General features: G+C 48.0%; 1 protein-coding gene across 1 annotated transcript; it reads right to left on the bottom strand.

Moving 5' to 3' along the window:
• Positions 1-165: 165 nt before the first annotated feature.
• LOC115188328 (rho guanine nucleotide exchange factor 19) lies at positions 166-16,031 on the bottom strand. Its single transcript, XM_029747120.1, has 14 exons — positions 13,821-16,031; positions 11,045-11,087; positions 10,308-10,357; positions 4,679-5,088; positions 4,322-4,482; positions 4,025-4,177; positions 3,767-3,896; positions 3,431-3,505; positions 3,243-3,332; positions 2,957-3,099; positions 2,653-2,796; positions 2,456-2,526; positions 2,238-2,342; positions 166-2,031 (listed from the first exon to the last, which is right to left on the bottom strand). The coding sequence occupies exons 1-14, from the start codon at positions 15,862-15,864 to the stop codon at positions 1,889-1,891; spliced, it is 3,762 nt and encodes a 1,253-aa protein (XP_029602980.1). The 5' UTR covers positions 15,865-16,031; the 3' UTR covers positions 166-1,888.
• Between the last annotated feature and the right edge of the window lie 3,234 nt (positions 16,032-19,265).

Here is a 19,265-nt window from a genome sequence, read left to right as displayed (position 1 = left end):
AAAGTACGCTTTAAGTCAGGGCTGTAAACATAGTTATGTTCAGTTCATCTAAGTCCTTTGACCAGGGTCTACTACTGATTTTGGCCTAAAGTCCATGGCGTAGTCAAGTTCTCCTGCTGTTCACTGTTTGTTATCAAAAACAAAAAAAGTCAGAAAATGAAAAAGTATTTCACATAGGACATTTATTTATACCAATTTGTAAGTCGCTCTGGATAAGAGCGTCTGCTAAATGACTAAAATGTAAATGTATTTCCAAAGCATACTTCTCAGTCTACTCAACACAGACAGAACATCTAATTGCACCTATTTTGCCATAAAACCATATTGTGTAGGCTACATGCACAGTCCTGGAAATGTATTGCACTTACAGCCCTTTCAACATTCTTAACAATGTGCATGCAACCCCTCTCTTTATCTCATAGTCTTCTGTATCAAAGGGGATTAAGTATCCTTGCCTGGCTACTCAAACTCTTTGTTCCAGCCAAACGCTACGCCATGCCCACAGACATTAATTTCCTCTACGGCTCTGGATCTGAGTACCTCCCTGACGATCTCTAGAAAGCAAACACATTCTAACCGTTCTGATTGGTCCCAGAAACCGATGGGTTGGGCCAGATCCAGAGCACATGTCGGTAAAGGGGAGTTTAAAACATTTGTCATTGGCTTTGATACTCTGATTGGTTAAAGATGATCAAATCGCTGATTACTTTGTTTTGTACAACACCATTCATTTAGATGTCACCACAAACGACTTCAACGATGGCAGTCTTAGACTGAAGTATGTAGTGAACATAGAGCAGCAGAAGTATTCAATTTGAGCCGTCAGCCAATAAGTACCCACCATAAAAGTAATTTATAAAATCTTTGTAATATACACAAATAACACATTGCCCTGAATATATAGAAACATTTTGTTCAAAGACAATAACCTCTATTGCAAAACACTGCCATGGTGTATCATACCATGTCTTTTTCTTGTTGTTGTATTTTTTATCCCTTTTTCATGATATCTAATTGGTAGTTACAGTCTTGTCCTATCGCTGCAACTCCTGTACGGACTCGGGAGAGGCGAAGGTCGAGAGCCATGCGTCTTCTGAAACTGCTTCTTGACACACTGCTCGCTTAACCCAGAAGCCAGCCACACCAATGTGTCGGAGGAATCCCCGTACAATTGGCAACCAAGGTCAGCGTGCATGCGCCCGACCTGCCACAAGGAGGCGCTAGAGCGCGATGGGACAAGGACATCCCGGCCAGCCAAACCCTCCCCTAACCCAGATGGAGCTAGGCCAATTGTGTGCCGCCTCATGGGTCTCCCGGTCGCGGCCAGCTGCAACACAACCTGGGATCGAACCCAGGTCTGTCGTGAAGCCTCTAGCACTGCGATGCAGTGTCTTAGACCGCTGCGCCACTCGGGAGGCCCCATACCATGTCTTTAAAGTCCCGAAGTAAAGTAGGTATGGAGAAACTGCTGTCCTTTTCCGAGGCCACAGAACCTCAATCCACTGATGTTCTTAGATGGCTGATTTCCAATACAGCCTGTAACAGTCCATCGACATTCATTGCCAGGGTTTGATTTACAAGGCTACCCTAGACACTCCCAGGCACCTCCAAAAGCCTTCCAATAATTTACGTTGACACTCCTGTAAGTGTTAAAGGTATTCATGTCAGTCCAGTGCCTCTCTCTAAGGCACCCCCATCTAAGGCACCCCCTCTAAAGCCGTTCATCCCCTTGCCATTCATCCCCAATAAGCAGGGTGAGGCCGGGAGGGACAACTCCAGTCTGAAACACTATGTTTCATCCACTGTCCAAATCCACATGTCCCCAGTACACTCCATTGATACACAGTGACTAGGATTCCACCAGCGCAGTCAGGCAGTGGTTGGTTTGTCAAACTGCAACCGTGGCTGTGGTAATTTTTAGAGCGTCCAGCAGGTTGCGCTGTCGGACCCTGAGGCTGGCTATGGTTTCCAAGTGGGACTCACGAGTCCATCCTCTGTGTCTGTCTGACAGCCTGGTCCCCTCCACCCAACCTGAGGAATGACAGATAGAGGTAGAGGGAGAGAGCGAGAGAGGGAATCAGGGAGGGGGAGAGGAAAGAGGAGGGAGAAAAGGGAAAGAGTTTTAACAAAAAGCAACTAAAAAAGCAACACATTTTTAGCACTCAAAAACACTGAGGTATGGAGATGTTGTGTATTCCCACAACCAATCAGGAAGTGGGTGGTTCTGTCCTCCTTACCGTCGCTGCTCTGCTGGTGGACGAGAATGACCTCAGCCTTCTCCAGGGACAGCTCGTCTGGTTGGTGGGCAACGAAGGCTCGGACACACTGCATCTGTGTGAAGTCTGTGAGTGGGAGAGCGGGTCAGAGGTCAAATACAGCAGGGTCATGAGGGTCAAGATGTTCCCATTGTCTGGCCATGCTAGGCTGGATGGCAATATAGTAATTCTCAACCCACCTTGTGCTGTAGAATAGTCAATAACAGGATGGGGCCTGGAGACAGCTGAGATCCATCGCAGTTTATCACCTCTGAAAGATCACAAGAAAACACACTTTTTACACACAATCACACACACCTGTGGATAAAACTACTCTCATTCTTTGTAACACACACACACAGGCACACAGGCACACACACAACCCTCTCTGTCTTACTGTGTGTCGGTGCTAAGTAGCAGGGCTTTCTTGTTAAGGTGGAGGCGGAAAAGGTTCTTCTCTAGAGAGTGCAGTTTGACCCGACAGTTCTCAGCTCGCAGTTCTGACACTGGAGCATGGTCTATCACCGTGAACCTGCCCCCTCTAGAACGAGGGAGGAGAAGAGGAGAGGAGTGGAGAGTTAATAAGGACCAATGATGAGAACATTGAAAAACTTTTCAATAAAAAGTGATATCAGTCTAGATTTCCTAATGCTAGGTTTGCTTTGGTTGTTGTGTGAGTGTGTTTGTCTGAAGGGACTCACTCTTTGTTCAGCGACAGCAGCAGGTAGTCATTGAAGAGGTGAAGGTAGACACTCCTCTCTGTCTCCTTCAGAGAGAAATCCATCATCTCAGTCACCGGTCCCTCTCTCACCAGCCTACGAGACTGACTGACCAGGGGGAGAGTCTACAACACACACACATAGGTTAAACTCGGTTAAAGTTTGCTGCTGTACTTTTATTGTAACTTGTTATTGTGATCAATTCAACACATGTTCAAGGGACAGCATGTAAAGCAGGGGATCATGGGAGAGGTAGTTTATTACACACCCTGCATTCAAAGCCCACTCTGGCACTGAGAGAGACCAGCGACTCAATGCTCTTCATCTGAGTAATACTGTCATTGCTCTCCTGGATCAACTGAAGGACAGAGGGAGAGAAGAGAGATGGTTAACAGTTATCTCTTGGCTACATCATGTAACAGTGCACCACCAGGAGGGGATGGGGGTATAACATACTCTCTCCAGTAGCTTCATAGCTTTGATGGCCTGGACCTCCTCCTCTGTGCCTTGGGCTGTTCTCTTCACAATGTTCTGAGGCAAAAATACAGAGACAAATGGGGAGAATGAGAGAGATTGAGAAGGGGAGAGTGAGACCGAGTCGAAGAGATGATTATAAGGACTAGCATACTTATATTGTGCACTTAAAACATACACATACACACACACACACACACACACACACACACACACACACACACACACACACACACACACACACACACACACACACACACACACACACACACACACACACACACACACACACACAGTCACACAAACACACAAACACACCTGAACAAGGAGTTTGATTCGTGTGATCCTCTGGAAGGGGAGGATGAGGAAGGAGCGAAGAGGAAGACGCTGACACACTGGACTGCGTTCCAACTTCTCCACTACCCGCCTGAACCCTTGGTTCTCATCCCTGCGGGCAGACAGAGAGAGAGAAACAAGGTGCTGTTTGTAAGTCAACGTAAACACATAAACGTACAGTAATACAAAGAGTCTGTCGAAAGTGTCTGTCCAATCAGTGAACATTGGGGGAGGACTCACATGAGTCTCTGGTAAGTGGCATCCTGATATGATTGGTTGGTAAGGTAGGGCACGTAGACCTTCTTGAAGCGTTGACAGTGGCGAGCGATGATGTCACACACGGTAAAGTGCATCATATCAGATTCTACCCTCTCTTCCAGCTTCAACAGAAAACTACGAGAACAACAAATACAGAGAAAGACTATGAGGTAAACGTTGACAGAAAAAAGATAAACAGGGGCATAGAGAGGCCCCATGACATTCAGCCTGTGGGTTTTCTAGATTGAGGAACAAACAAATAAGTCCCAGTCCTCTCACCTGTGGCTGATGGCTCGGACATCAGCCAGCCTGGAGAACAGCCAGCTCCTGTCCTGAGTAGTCAACAGCTCCCCGAGCTGCTTAGACTTGACAAAGTGGTCCACCACAATATCCAGACTACGACAGTACGACGCTTCCGAAGTTACAACCTCAAACTGCACCTGACAGGAAGAAGAAAGGAAGAGGAGAGGGGGGAGAGGGGGAGAGGTGGGAGAGGGGGAGATTACAGGCACTGTTCCAAATACCCAGAGGACCCATAGACCCAGGCTCCAAAAAATCTACATTAGCTACTAGGCCCCTGGCAAATGTCATCATCGACATCGCTGGTTGAAGGGTCAATTTTTTGTTATTGTTTACCTCCTGCAGGCGTCTCTGGTTGTCAGTCAGCTCCCCGAACTCAGCACTGTTCCTGACCTCAGGGATCTCCTGCCACAGTCTGGGGGACTGGGTGAGGGAGATGGAGAGGCGGGGAGAGGAAGGCCTGGCCGGGGGTGCCTGGGGTGCCTGGGGTGGCTGTGGTATGGGCAGGAACTTGGCACTGGTGCCACTGGAGGTAGAGCCAGAGTGGGACAGAGAGTGGGGGTGGATGACTGGGGGGAGACGGGGTAAGGGCCTGCGGGCCAGAGGGAGCGAGGGGGCCAGGGAGGAGGGTACGGGGGACAGGGGGACAGGGAGCTCCTCGTAGATGGAGAGGGCGTCAGAGCAAGACTGACTGAGGATCTCCCTGTTCTGAGCCGTCTCACTGTACTGCTGGTAGAGCTGGGAATCTGAGAGGGGGTGGGGGAGTGGAGGAAGGGAGGAAAGGAGAGAGAGGGAAGATAGGGAAAGGAGTAGAGGTGGAAGAGAGGCAAAGAGAGGTGACGAGAGAGATGAGTAGAGTAAGAGAGAGAGAAGTTAGACAGGGACAGAATGGGTATAGATGAAGAGGATGAGTGAAAGAGTGGCAGAGAAAGAGAGCAAATGAGAAGGTGGAAGAAAAGGTAGAGGTATAGAGAGACAGAGAAGTGGGTTATCCAGAGTGTATGGTTTGCATTTTACACTTCTTGGAATGCTATGCTGTAGCAGCAACAGTTGGTTTTAATTGGCGTTAAGAGATATGAATACCTGCACAAACGTGCCTGTGGCCCTGGAGCGCAAGCACACACACACACACACACACACACACACACACACACACACACACACACACACACACACACACACACACACACACACACACACACACACACACACACACAACTGCTCCATTTCATACAATTTCACCATGACTCATAGGCCTGCAAACCTGCTGCCATTTTGGTATGTTTAAATGATTGGGTCGGAAAGCAGAACTGAAAATGAAATCCCACAGTTTATAGGTTCCATGAAAGAAACCTACAACATGTTTGAGCTGGAAAACAATCTGGGAAAATACAGAAAGGGATCAAGCACACACTGTATACATGAGTATGCCATTCACAGGAAGAAGTCTGTCTTGGGACTCACAGTACACTGCTATACAGTCATATCTTGTCCCAGTTTCAATCTGTCTGTGGACACGTTTGTTTAACAGCACCCTTACTGGCAGATGATATCTGTCTATGGAAGTATCTTGTTTGATTTTACTGACTTTTTCATTTCAAATTACAAGGAGCATGGTTAACCTAGAAATACATGTGCCTTCACAGATTCCATACCTACATAGCCATAAACACAGACTAGCTCTCTCTGCTCATTGTAGCATAAAATGTGCTATTGAACTAACATTATTATCATATTATTACATATAAAATACATTTCAGAGAAGTGGATGTGTGAAAGTGGAGTGCCTCAGGGATGAAGGAGAGAAACGAGAGGCAGAGCAGTAGAGGTATAGCAGCAGAGGCAGAGCAGTAGAGGTAGAGGTAGAGCAGTAGAGGCAGAGCAGTAGAGGCAGAGCAGCAGAGGCAGAGCAGCAGAGGCAGAGCAGTAGAGGTAGAGGTAGAGCAGTAGAGGCAGAGCAGTAGAGGCAAAGCAGTAGAGGTAGAGCAGTAGAAGCAGAGCAGTAGAGGTAGAGCAGTAGAGGTAGAGCAGTAGAGGCAGAGCAGTAGAGGTAGAGCAGTAGAGGTAGAGCAGTAGAGGCAGAGCAGTAGAGGCAGAGCAGTAGAGGCAGAGCAGTAGAGGCAGAGCAGTAGAGGCAGAGCAGTAGAGGTAGAGCAATAGAGGTAGAGCAGTAGAGGTAGAGCAGTAGAGGTAGAGGTAGAGCAGTAGAGGTAGAGCAGTAGACGTAGCGCTGTAGAGGTAGAGCAGTAGACGTAGCGCAGAAGAGGTAGAGGTAGACCAGTAGAGGTAGAGCAGTAGACGTAGCGCAGTAGAGGTAGAGGTAGAGCAGTAGAGGTAGAGCAGTAGACGTAGCGCTGTAGAGGTAGAGGTAGACCAGTAGAGGTAGAGCAGTAGAGGTAGAGCAGTAGACGTAGCGCAGTAGAGGTAGAGGTAGAGCAGTAGAGGTAGAGCAGTAGACGTAGCGCAGAAGAGGTAGAGGTAGAGCATTAGAGGTAGAGCAGTAGACGTAGCGCAGTAGAGGTAGAGGTAGAGCAGTAGAGGTAGAGCAGTAGACGTAGCGCAGTAGAGGTAGAGCAGTAGAAGCAGAGCAGTAGAGGTAGAGCAGTAGAGGTAGAGCAGTAGAGGCAGAGCAGTAGAGGCAGAGCAGTAGAGGTAGAGCAGTAGAGGTAGAGCAGTAGAGGCAGAGCAGTAGAGGCAGAGCAGTAGAGGTAGAGCAGTAGAGGGAGAGCAATAGAGGTAGAGCAATAGAGGTAGAGCAGTAGAGGTAGAGCAGTAGAGGTAGAGGTAGAGCAGTAGACGTAGCGCAGTAGAGGTAGAGGTAGAGCAGTAGAGGTAGAGCAGTAGACGTAGCGCAGTAGAGGTAGACCAGTAGAGGTAGAGCAGTAGACGTAGCGCAGAAGAGGTAGAGGTAGACCAGTAGAGGTAGAGCAGTAGACGTAGCGCAGTAGAGGTAGAGCAGTAGACGTAGCGCAGAAGAGGTAGACCAGTAGAGGTAGAGCAGTAGACGTAGCGCAGTAGAGGTAGAGCAGTAGAGGTAGAGCAGTAGACGTAGCGCAGTAGAGGTAGAGGTAGAGCAGTAGAGGTAGAGCAGTAGACGTAGCGCAGAAGAGGTAGAGGTAGACCAGTAGAGGTAGAGCAGTAGACGTAGCGCAGTAGAGGTAGAGCAGTAGACGTAGCGCAGAAGAGGTAGACCAGTAGAGGTAGAGCAGTAGACGTAGCGCAGTAGAGGTAGAGCAGTAGAGGTAGAGCAGTAGACGTAGCGCAGTAGAGGTAGAGGTAGAGCAGTAGAGGTAGAGCAGTAGACGTAGCGCTGTAGAGGTAGAGCAGTAGACGTAGCGCAGAAGAGGTAGAGGTAGACCAGTAGAGGTAGAGCAGTAGACGTAGCGCAGTAGAGGTAGAGGTAGAGCAGTAGAGGTAGAGCAGTAGACGTAGCGCTGTAGAGGTAGAGGTAGACCAGTAGAGGTAGAGCAGTAGAGGTAGAGCAGTAGACGTAGCGCAGTAGAGGTAGAGGTAGAGCAGTAGAGGTAGAGCAGTAGACGTAGCGCAGTAGAGGTAGAGGTAGAGCAGTAGAGGTAGAGCAGTAGACGTAGCGCAGTAAAGGTAGAGCAGTAGACGTAGCGCTGTAGAGGTAGAGGTAGACCAGTAGAGGTAGAGCAGTAGACGTAGCGCAGTAGAGGTAGAGGTAGAGCAGTAGAGGTAGAGCAGTAGACGTAGCGCAGTAGAGGTAGAGGTAGAGCAGTAGAGGTAGAGCAGTAGACGTAGCGCAGTAGAGGTAGAGCAGTAGACGTAGCGCAGAAGAGGTAGAGGTAGACCAGTAGAGGTAGAGCAGTAGACGTAGCGCAGTAGAGGTAGAGGTAGAGCAGTAGAGGTAGAGCAGTAGACGTAGCGCAGTAGAGGTAGAGCAGTAGAAGCAGAGCAGTAGAGGTAGAGCAGTAGAGGTAGAGCAGTAGAGGCAGAGCAGTAGAGGCAGAGCAGTAGAGGTAGAGCAGTAGAGGGAGAGCAATAGAGGTAGAGCAATAGAGGTAGAGCAGTAGAGGTAGAGCAGTAGAGGTAGAGGTAGAGCAGTAGACGTAGCGCAGTAGAGGTAGAGGTAGAGCAGTAGAGGTAGAGCAGTAGACGTAGCGCAGTAGAGGTAGACCAGTAGAGGTAGAGCAGTAGACGTAGCGCAGAAGAGGTAGAGGTAGACCAGTAGAGGTAGAGCAGTAGACGTAGCGCAGAAGAGGTAGAGGTAGACCAGTAGAGGTAGAGCAGTAGACGTAGCGCAGAAGAGGTAGAGGTAGACCAGAAGAGGTAGAGCAGTAGACGTAGCGCAGTAGAGGTAGAGCAGTAGACGTAGTGCAGAAGAGGTAGAGGTAGACCAGTAGAGGTAGAGCAGTAGACGTAGCGCAGTAGAGGTAGAGCAGTAGAGGTAGAGCAGTAGACGTAGCGCAGTAGAGGTAGAGGTAGAGCAGTAGAGGTAGAGCAGTAGACGTAGCGCTGTAGAGGTAGAGGTAGAGCAGTAGAGGTAGAGCAGTAGAAGTAGCGCTGTAGAGGTAGAGCAGTAGACGTAGCGCAGTAGAGGTAGAGCAGTAGACGTAGCGCAGTAGAGGTAGAGCAGTAGAGGTAGAGCAGTAGACGTAGCGCAGTAGAGGTAGAGGTAGAGCAGTAGAGGTAGAGCAGTAGACGTAGCGCTGTAGAGGTAGAGCAGTAGACGTAGCGCAGAAGAGGTAGAGGTAGACCAGTAGAGGTAGAGCAGTAGACGTAGCGCAGTAGAGGTAGAGGTAGAGCAGTAGAGGTAGAGCAGTAGACGTAGCGCTGTAGAGGTAGAGGTAGACCAGTAGAGGTAGAGCAGTAGAGGTAGAGCAGTAGACGTAGCGCAGTAGAGGTAGAGGTAGAGCAGTAGACGTAGCGCAGAAGAGGTAGAGGTAGAGCATTAGAGGTAGAGCAGTAGACGTAGCGCAGTAGAGGTAGAGGTAGAGCAGTAGAGGTAGAGCAGTAGACGTAGCGCAGTAGAGGTAGAGCAGTAGACGTAGCGCAGTAGAGGTAGAGCAGTAGACGTAGCGCAGAAGAGGTAGAGGTAGACCAGTAGAGGTAGAGCAGTAGACGTAGCGCAGTAGAGGTAGAGGTAGAGCAGTAGAGGTAGAGCAGTAGACGTAGCGCTGTAGAGGTAGAGGTAGACCAGTAGAGGTAGAGCAGTAGAGGTAGAGCAGTAGACGTAGCGCAGTAGAGGTAGAGGTAGAGCAGTAGAGGTAGAGCAGTAGACGTAGCGCAGTAGAGGTAGAGCAGTAGAGGTAGAGCAGTAGACATAGCGCAGTAGAGGTAGAGCAGTAGACGTAGCGCAGTAGAGGTAGAGGTAGAGCAGTAGACGTAGCGCAGTAGAGGTAGAGGTAGAGCAGTAGAGGTAGAGCAGTAGACGTAGCGCTGTAGCGGTAGAGGTAGACCAGTAGAGGTAGAGCAGTAGAGGTAGAGCAGTAGACGTAGCGCAGTAGAGGTAGAGGTAGAGCAGTAGAGGTAGAGCAGTAGACGTAGCGCAGAAGAGGTAGGGGTAGAGCAGTAGAGGTAGAGCAGTAGACGTAGCGCAGTAGAGGTAGAGGTAGAGCAGTAGAGGTAGAGCAGTAGACGTAGCGCAGTAGAGGTAGAGCAGTAGACGTAGCGCAGTAGAGGTAGAGCAGTAGACGTAGCGCAGAAGAGGTAGAGGTAGAGCAGTAGAGATAGAGCAGTAGAGGTAGAGCAGTAGACGTAGCGCAGTAGAGGTAGAGCAGTAGAGGTAGAGCAGTAGACATAGCGCAGTAGAGGTAGAGCAGTAGACGTAGCGCAGTAGAGGTAGAGGTAGAGCAGTAGAGGTAGAGCAGTAGACGTAGCGCAGTAGAGGTAGAGGTAGAGCAGTAGAGGTAGAGCAGTAGAGGTAGACCAGTAGAGGTAGAGCAGTAGACGTAGCGCAGTAGAGGTAGAGGTAGACCAGTAGAGGTAGAGCAGAGATACTCACTGTAAAATTTGGAGTTCCTCCTATCAATTCTGATGGTATCCGTGACATTCCTGGACAGAGGGAGAGACAGGAGTCAGGACAGGGAATCGTCCACACTTCCTCTACAGAAGTAGTGTGGTACATTTTGTGACGACCCTCCCACTCTGTCTGCCGTATTCTTTCTCTTTGCTCTTGTTTTCCTTATTAGGATGTCGGCGGGCAGAGCTGGGAGGGTCGTCAGCGACATGGGACACACCTGGGCCCCGGTGTGTCCTGGGATAAATACACCTCTTCCTCATTCATTGAGGAGACTCTCTCCATACAGACACACTGTTAGATTTTGGTTGTGGCCGTTTTGTTTGTTTGCTTTGGCACCTTTCAACACCCCTCATTATCACATTTATGCGCGCAACCACTCACTTACACTACTGACTACACACACCATTGTTAATTGTATTTACGTTACCTCAGTTAATAAATATATTTTTGTTATCCCTAATCCCCATCTTGTCTCCCTTTTTGTTCACGGACTTTGAGCCGGTTCGTGACAATTTTAACTCAGGCACTAACTAACACAGCCTAGTGTTAGGGTTAAATGGCAGGCAACAAATCTAACTGTACTTATTGCATGCATGACATAAAAAGACTGACTCTATACATATAATAAAATATGACCATGTAATAAAACAGTCACTGTGGTAGCCCAGAGCACTAACATTACATCTGCCCCCTCCCTCCCCCTGCTATCTTCTACTCACCTCAGGTCCGCGTCTCCCCAGTTGACGCTCACCTCCTCCTCATCTGGAAGTAGAACATATTGATTCCAGTGTAGTCCAGAGAGGTAGAGCAACATAACCCAATAATGTGGCTGGGAACAGCTCAGCCCAATATGGTCTACAGAACAGGCAGAGCTGTTTTGGGTTGGGTTGTTTGCAAAACTCCCCTGGCTGTGCTCCACTCTAGGTGGTGTGCTCTAAATTTAACTGAAGACAGAGCTGGGATAGAATGGCTAGAAGAGTCATGGAGGAGGAATGAGTTCTGGTTCCAGACAGTTTAACCCTGCCTATTTATTGCGAGATTCTGGGATTGCCACACTGTCCCCACCTACACTGTCCTCCTCCCTTTCCCCCGCCCCCTTCCCCCATTTCAGTGACTCAGCTGATGGCAGTTTGTTGTAAGTCTCCGCATAAAATCACTTCAATGAACTGATGATGAAATTCACACCAAGATTATAAGGAAATTTCAACAGCAGAACAGAAGTCCACAGTTGTGGTAAGGTTGGGTTAGTTAGCATCAGAGGTTGGCTCTCATTAAGATCCCACATGAAAAAATACTAGTTTACTATAGAATATTACAATACTTACTATAGAATGTTGTAGTATACTGTAGAATACTATGTTAAATAGTACAGTAATGTCCACAAAAACACTACAGTCAGCAAAAACACTCCAGTAAATTCTACAGTATATTACAATTCACAAAAACACTACATTAATTACTTTTGTATATACTACAGTTATTTTACTACAGTACTTATACTATAGTTAACTGTAAATACTACAGTATACTACAGTAAATATTCCAGTATTCTGCAAAAACACTACAGCAAATACTACAGTAAAGTCTGCAAAAACCCTATAGTGAATACTTAAGCAAAAAGGCCCAATGGGGTGTGGTATATGGCTAATATACCATAGCTAAGGGCTGTTCTTATGCAGGACGCATCGAGGAGTGCCTGGATACAGCCCTTAGCTGTGGTATATTGGCCATATACCACAAACCCCTGAGGTACCTTATTGCTATTATAAACTGCTTACCAATGTAATTAGAACAGTAAAAAGTATGTTTTTGTCATACCAGTGTGAGACAGTCTGGTATACCACATCTTTCAGACAATCAGCATTCAGGGCTCGAACTACCTGGTTTATAATATAGTATTTATACCATAGTATACTATAGTATTTTTTCATGTGAGTATCAATAACTAAGAATGAACATTTGTATAACTGTCTTCAAATGAAAAAGTTTGAACTCTTCTGTCTGGCGTTCTAAAAGGTTTGGTTAGGTTGACAAAATGAGATGATTGAGATGATCAGGAAATGAGTTCATAATTAGGATATTCTAATGTTAATCTGTGTTAGGTGTTGAGCTGCTTTTCTCTTGATTTATTCCTCCTTCACTTTCTGTCTGTCTCACCTGACGCCTGGAATATTCTTGTTCTGCGATCCCTCGCATCTCCTCTTCCTTCTTCTTCCTCGTTTCTTCTTTCTGTTGTCTTGTGGAACCACAGCCTCCTATACCGAACATCGGTGCCAGAATCTTGGAAACTACAAGTGCTCTTCACCCCCCCTCCTCCCGTTTTTTTACTCTCTTCCTTGCCCTCCCTCATCCTCTCCTCTTCCCCTCCTACCCTCTTCTCCTCCTCCCTGTCCACTTTCCTCTCCTCAGTCGCCTCTCCCACTTTCCCCCTGTCGTCGGTCCCATCTTCTATCCTCTTTTCCTGCTTCCCCTCTAACACACTATTCTCTTCCCCCTCTACTACACTATTCTCTCCCCCCTCTAACACACTATTCTCTTCCCCCTCTACTACACTATTCTCTTCCCCCTCTACTACACTATTCTCTCCCCCCTCTACCACACTATTCTCTCCCCCCTCTAACACACTATTCTCTTCCCCCTCTAACACACTATTCTCTCCCCCCTCTAACACACTATTCTCTTCCCCCTCTAACACACTATTCTCTTCCCCCTCTAACACACTATTCTCTCCCCCCTCTAACACACTATTCTCTTCCCCCTCTAACACACTATTCTCTCCCCCCTCTAACACACTATTCTCTCCCCCCTCTACCACACTATTCTCTCCCCCCTCTAACACATTATTCTCTTCCCCCTCTAACACACTATTCTCTCCCCCCTCTAACACACTATTCTCTTCCCCCTCTAACACACTATTCTCTTCCCCCTCTAACACACTATTCTCCTCCCCCTCTACCACACTATTCTCTCCCCCCTCTACCACACTATTCTCTCCCCCCTCTACCACACTATTCTCTTCCCCCTCTACCACACTATTCTCCTCCCCCTCTCCCACAGGCCTCTCTTTCTCCCCTTCTTCCTCCGTCTTTTCCTCTATGGGGATGATAGGTTGTTCTGAATCAGGGTTGTATATAAGGCTGGGGCAGCTGGTTGGTTTGTACAGGGTGTTGCTCACAGAGAGAAACAGATCTTCCTCTTTCTGGGCATTCGCTTCTTTCTCTGCATCCAGTATATGAACCTCGTCCCCAACTTCGACCCCTTTCTCTATCTCACCCTCAACCTCAGTCACCATCTCTACCTGGATATGTATATGACTGTCTGTTTGTCTGACCGTACACACATTGTTACCCTCCACCTCCTCTCCCTGTCTGTCTGTAGGTGTGTCACCATGAGTATTGTGTAGGGTCAGGGCAGCATGCATGTCTATGGGTTTGCCATCACCAAGCATAGCTGTGAGAGCCTCAGCATGCATGTCTGTTAGTTTCTCCCCTGTACCTCTCTCATCCTCCACTTTCCCTGGCTCTGCCTCCCGTTCAGCCAGCCTCGCCTCCACCGACTTCCTCCCACGCTTCGTCCTCTTCTGAACCGTGGCGTAGACGGTTGAGGCTCCTCCCCCCTCTGGCGTCTCATCCTTTTCTTCCTCTAGCTCCTCTTCTACCCTCTCGGTCCCTCTCGCTGTCTGGCTGACCTCTTGACCTCCCTGTGACCCTGCCTGGGGGTTGCCGAGGGCGTGTTCCTCCGAGCTGCCAAGGATCTCACTCAATACGTTCTTGGCCCACTTCATGTGTGAGGCCTGGGAGTGGCGCTTGGCCTCCTCTTCTGTGCTCCAGGCTCCACTTATACGGATTTGGATGGCCACAGCTTCCTCTGGGCTCATCACTCCAGGGTTATTCTGGTCAGAGGGGGCTTGGTCAACTACAGGAACCCCATGGTGGTGGTACTCTCCACTGGGATGTGAAGATGTACCTATCTCTGGGTCTGTCCTCCTCCTGTCTGTTGGGTCACTCTCTCTTGTTTCTGTGTACTCTTTATGTCTTTCTCTCCACTCTTTGAGGAGTTTTTCAGTCTCAGAGCTCCTCCTTCGCTCTATCTCAGCGTATGGGTTCTCCTCCATGACCTTCAGTCGTTCTCCGCTCTCTCGTTCTAGGGTGGTGTGACTGACATCCACTATGGAGCTCTCTTCTGTGTCTGTTCTCTCCTCCTTTGGCACGTGGATCTCATCCCTCACTATTTTTCTCTCATCCTCAGCCCCTTGGTCTCCATCTCTGGAAGGGTTTTCATGAGGGAGGTGTGTGATGTCATCACTGTCCCTATGACCATATCCAGGATTTTGATTGGTCCGCTCTGATTCCATGTCACCCAGCACTGCTGTCTGATTGGGTTTTGACCTGGGCAGTGTTTGTCCAATCACACAGAATACATAGGTGGGTTGCTTCTTCCCCTTTCCGTCATTCACCTCTCCCTCCACTGCATCATCTTTTTGCTCTGTCCGCTCTTCTGTTCTTTCTCGCTCTCTTTCATGTCTTCTCCCTCTACCTCTCTCCATCTCTTCCTCGCTCCCCTGAAAGCTAACAGGTTGCCTGATATGATTAGTGAACCCAACTTCCAAGAATTCCTTGCAGTCCTCAAACTCCTCTTCTCCACCACTGGACACAGTGATAAAGCCGTCCTCAGAGGAATGGATTCTATCCCTCTCTCCTTCCCACTCTGCATATCTATCACTTCCTTCTTCTTCCTCTCTGTCACCCTCTGTGTTATCTGTCACATTCTCTCTCTCCGTCTCCCTGCCCCTTTGCCAGCGTTCCTCTCTCTCTCCATCGCTATCAGTCTGGTGTTCCTCTCCTCTGCTATAACTCCTCCAGGCTTCTGTCTCATCGTCTTCATCTACATTTAACCCTCTCTCCAAATACCTCTCCCTCCCTCCCTCCCTCTCAGTTTCTCTCTCTTCGTCTATGGACTTTCTTTGTTCCACCGACCTATCCTCTTGTCCTTCTCCCTCTGTCTTCCTCTCTTTTTCTCTGCCTGTCCATTGTTCCATGGATCTGTCCTCTTCTTCACTTCTATCTCTCCATCTGTTAGTGTCCCTATCTCTTTCTCGCTCTATAACCTCATCCTCTAAAGAGGAGTCTTTGTTATATCTGACCTTCTGTGGTTCTAGCCACATCTTCCTCTGCTCAGGGCGCTTTGGTATCGTCTCCTCCTCTCCTTCTTCTCTCCCCCTCACTCTATCTGGTCTCTCTCTTTCCTTACACTCTCGCTGCCCCCTATCCACATCCTTCTCTCCCTCTGACTCCTTCTCTTCATGACTTTCTCTTCCTCTTCTCCATTTTCTTTCCCTCTCTATTTCACTGCTCCATTCTCCGCTGCTCTGGACTCGTGGTGGCACCCTTGGGGCTGTCTCATTCGGCAATTGACTAGCTCCGTCTGCTCCTCCCTCCCTTTTGGGATCTGTCTCTCTGTCCCTCTTCTCCCTGCGCCTCCTCTCTTCATCCTCCCCCTTGGAATATCTCTCCCTCTCTCTGAATCTCTCTCCGTCCATCCGCTTCCCTCTCTCTCCTGTTACATTGGGCTGTGTTTTCTCCCTATCTTTCTCCGGATCCCTCCTTTCCCTTGGTCCGTTCTCTTGCCTGCCCCCTTCTCTCACCCCATCCCTCTCTCTCTCCACTTCCCTCACTTTTCTCCTGTCTCTCTCTCTGTATCTGTCCATGTCCCTCTCTCCATCAATGTCCCTGCCCCCGTCCCTCACTCTCTGTCTATAAGCATCTTTCCTTCCATCCCTCTCTCTGTACATCTCCCCCCCTCTCCATTTCTGTCTCTCCTTTTCTTTCTCTCTCACTCTATCCCATGATGCGTTCCCCTCAGTGTCCCCCTCACTTTTACTGTGCAGATGTTTCAGTTCTCTTCTGTTGTCATCTCTCACTCTCTCTTTCCACTTCTCTCCATCACTGTCTCCCTCACTCCTGGTGTCCCTCTGTCCTTCTGTATTTCCTTCCCTCCTTCCATCCCTGCCCTCCCTATCCGAATAGTTCTGTGAATCTCCCTCTCTTCCTCTAACCTCCCTTTCTCCCTGCCAGAGTTTTGGCCTCTCTCGCTCTCCATCTATATAACTTTCTTGTTTGCTCCATATGTCATTGCCCTTTGAGAACCTCTCTCTTCTCCTCTCTCTGAAATCTGGCTCCGCTTCCTTTGCTCTCTCCCTCCGTGTCAGTGTCTTATCCTCCATGGGCCTCCCTCCATTTTTCTCTCTGTCCTCCTTTGCCCTGATTCTCTCCTTCTCCCTCTCCCTCTCTCTGTACCTTTGGAAGTCCCTCTCTGCATCTCGATACCGCTGAATCTTTGCTGCTGTCTCTCGTTCTCTCTCCCAGTCATCCATCTCTGTTCCCTTCTGTCTCTCCAATTGTCTCGTTCCTTCTTTCCCCACATCTTCCTCCACAAATGCACTCATTCTTCTGTCTCTCTCTTTGCTATTTTTTATAATTGTAGGAAACGTGTCTCCTTTCTTTCTCTCCTTTTCTCTGTCGTTCCTGATGTCCAGATTTGAAGTAGGTCTTCCATTGGCACGTCTCTCTCCCGCTCTCCCCCTTTCTCTCTCTCTCCATTCCCTTTCCTCCTCCCTCCCTCTGGATATGGGGGAACAGTCCTTCTCTCTGTTCCTCTCTCTTGGTCCGGGTTCCATCTCTTTTCTTCTATTTCTTGTTTTGTCCTTCAATCTCTCCATTTCTCTTTCTCTCCTCCATTCCTCCTCTCGGATCCTCTCCCTCTCTCTGTCTGTCCGGGCCATAGTTCCAGGTCTGGGACTTGTTTCGCGGCAGATCTGGCTGATTGGCTGAGGGTTCAAGTAGGAAGCGCTTTGATTGGATGGATCAAATGTGTCAAAGGGAGTCAGACTGGGGCGTTTGGTCCCCATGGTAACATACTTTTTTCAGAACCTGAAAGATGGTAATATTCTCTCATTAACTTATAATTCATCACAATCTGGACATTCTGCAAGGATACTGCCACAACCAATAGAATCACTTGAAGTAGCAACACTTTCAATCACGAAATGGAGATAAAGGAATATTGAGATCACTGAAAATGGAAGGTTAACAACAGCATTAGGCCTATTGTGGCCCCTGAACACTGAAGCTGAATAGTGGCCTAGTGTCTTTACCAGCCCTGACCAATGCTTCACTATTCATTAATTTAAATTGGAAGTAAAAAAAAATGTAAATTACAAAAAGGTGAAAATACTGTAACTATAATACAACACAAGTCCAATGTGTTATAACTGTGGGTGTTATGATGATAAGAATCACAGGCAACAATGTGTTTATGCGATCAGTTTGAGACCACAGCATTACAACCTTTAGTCAGACAACAGTTAATAGCCAACTCTGTAATTCAATACACTTTAACTCAATGGGTTCTACTGCTAACTGCTTGAGTTCATTTAAAGGGAAAATCTACTCAAAAACTACATTTTCCCTTTAAGCTTGGAGCACCAAGTATCTATACAACAACAGAGCCAACAGCAAAGTGTTGTAGATAATGACAGAAACAGCCCAGCAGATTATGTGACACCTGGGAACACTGATTTATTGAACGCAGCACAGCACACATCTGCATAGCACAGTCCACATAACATCGCTCAGCACACCAACTAACCCTAAAACAGGACTCTCTTACACACAATGAAAACACATGTAACACATAAACCACTAGACAAATTAGCCATGAATCAATGTTAGAACTGTAGAATGACTGGTAGATCAGTAGAGAAACACAGTAAAGAGATCTGAGGGACTCACCTGAGTTTAGTACGCTAGGGAGGTCTAGTCTCCCTTCTCTCTGCAGCTGTCAGTTAGTTCAGTAGTGTGAACTAACAAGGATTGCACAACACAAGCAATCCTTCCTCTCCAGATCTGCTGGGGGGGAGTTCTATTTCAACTTTAATCCAATCCTGACCCTCTGTCTCTCTCAGCATCTGTTTTCTTCTCAATCTGTCTGTCAACCTCTCCCCTCTGTTCTTCTCTCTCTCCTTCTCTCTCTTGTTGTTTTACCCCTCCTCCTCCCTCCTTCCTTGCTCAAATTCCCAAACAAGTCTGAACAGATTGACACTTATCTTCCCCTTCCTCTTTTTCTCTCTGTCTTGTCTTCACAGCCTCTGTTAATGAACAGAAGAATCTGGACAAACTAAACGAAAGCCCGCGGACTTTATCCCACAAATCAATCTGTTCTCCTTCCTCCAACACTGACGTGATCAGTTACTGTTGATCCCAAGATGAAGCTCGCTGACTCACTATCTCTCTCTCTCTCCTGCTCCATTCCTCTCTCACCAAATACAGGAAGTACACCTCCTGGGTGTCTCTCCCTTGTCTGTGATTGGTTGATGTAGGATAGCCGGGTGTGTCTGCATAGCACACTTAAGGTAGGTAAGGGTTGTAGATTCTAGAATCAAGGAAGGGGGATGGGAGGCAAAAAGGAATGAGAACACACTCACACTGCGACTCAGCAAACAAACCACCAACACAGCCTACAGCAAGCTTATAAAAACTTCCCTAACATTCCCTGGAGAAGTAGTAAATTGGGAAAGAACTCCAAGTTCCACAGAAAAGGAAAGCTAGTTCTTCAGATCACAGTAACAGGATTGGGCAATGACAGAAAAGGAAGAGGAACATATATCGGTCAGCTGTACTGTCAGTGCTGCTAGGGCCAGGAGTTTACCCAGACCACGTGGCATGATTAGGAAACCTTGGGGCCCGAGTCATTACAAATATCTTTTACCTAATGTAAATCCATAAGATAACGTGTCAGATAGATGTATCCTTTCCGCTGGTATTTTCTGGGCTTGGGTTCGATGAGGGTGGGGTGTCAGAGTGGAGGGAAGCTACACCCCCTCAGGATGGGACACAGCAATCAATGGCAATTGAATGAGGAAAAATAATTTTTGGGGGAAAG

This window comes from Salmo trutta, chromosome 3 (genome assembly GCF_901001165.1).
Source record: "Salmo trutta chromosome 3, fSalTru1.1, whole genome shotgun sequence".
Taxonomy (NCBI): Eukaryota; Metazoa; Chordata; class Actinopteri; order Salmoniformes; family Salmonidae; genus Salmo; species Salmo trutta.
The sequence above is the reverse complement of the archived record's forward strand: the minus strand, read 5'-3'. Positions and strand labels throughout refer to the sequence as shown.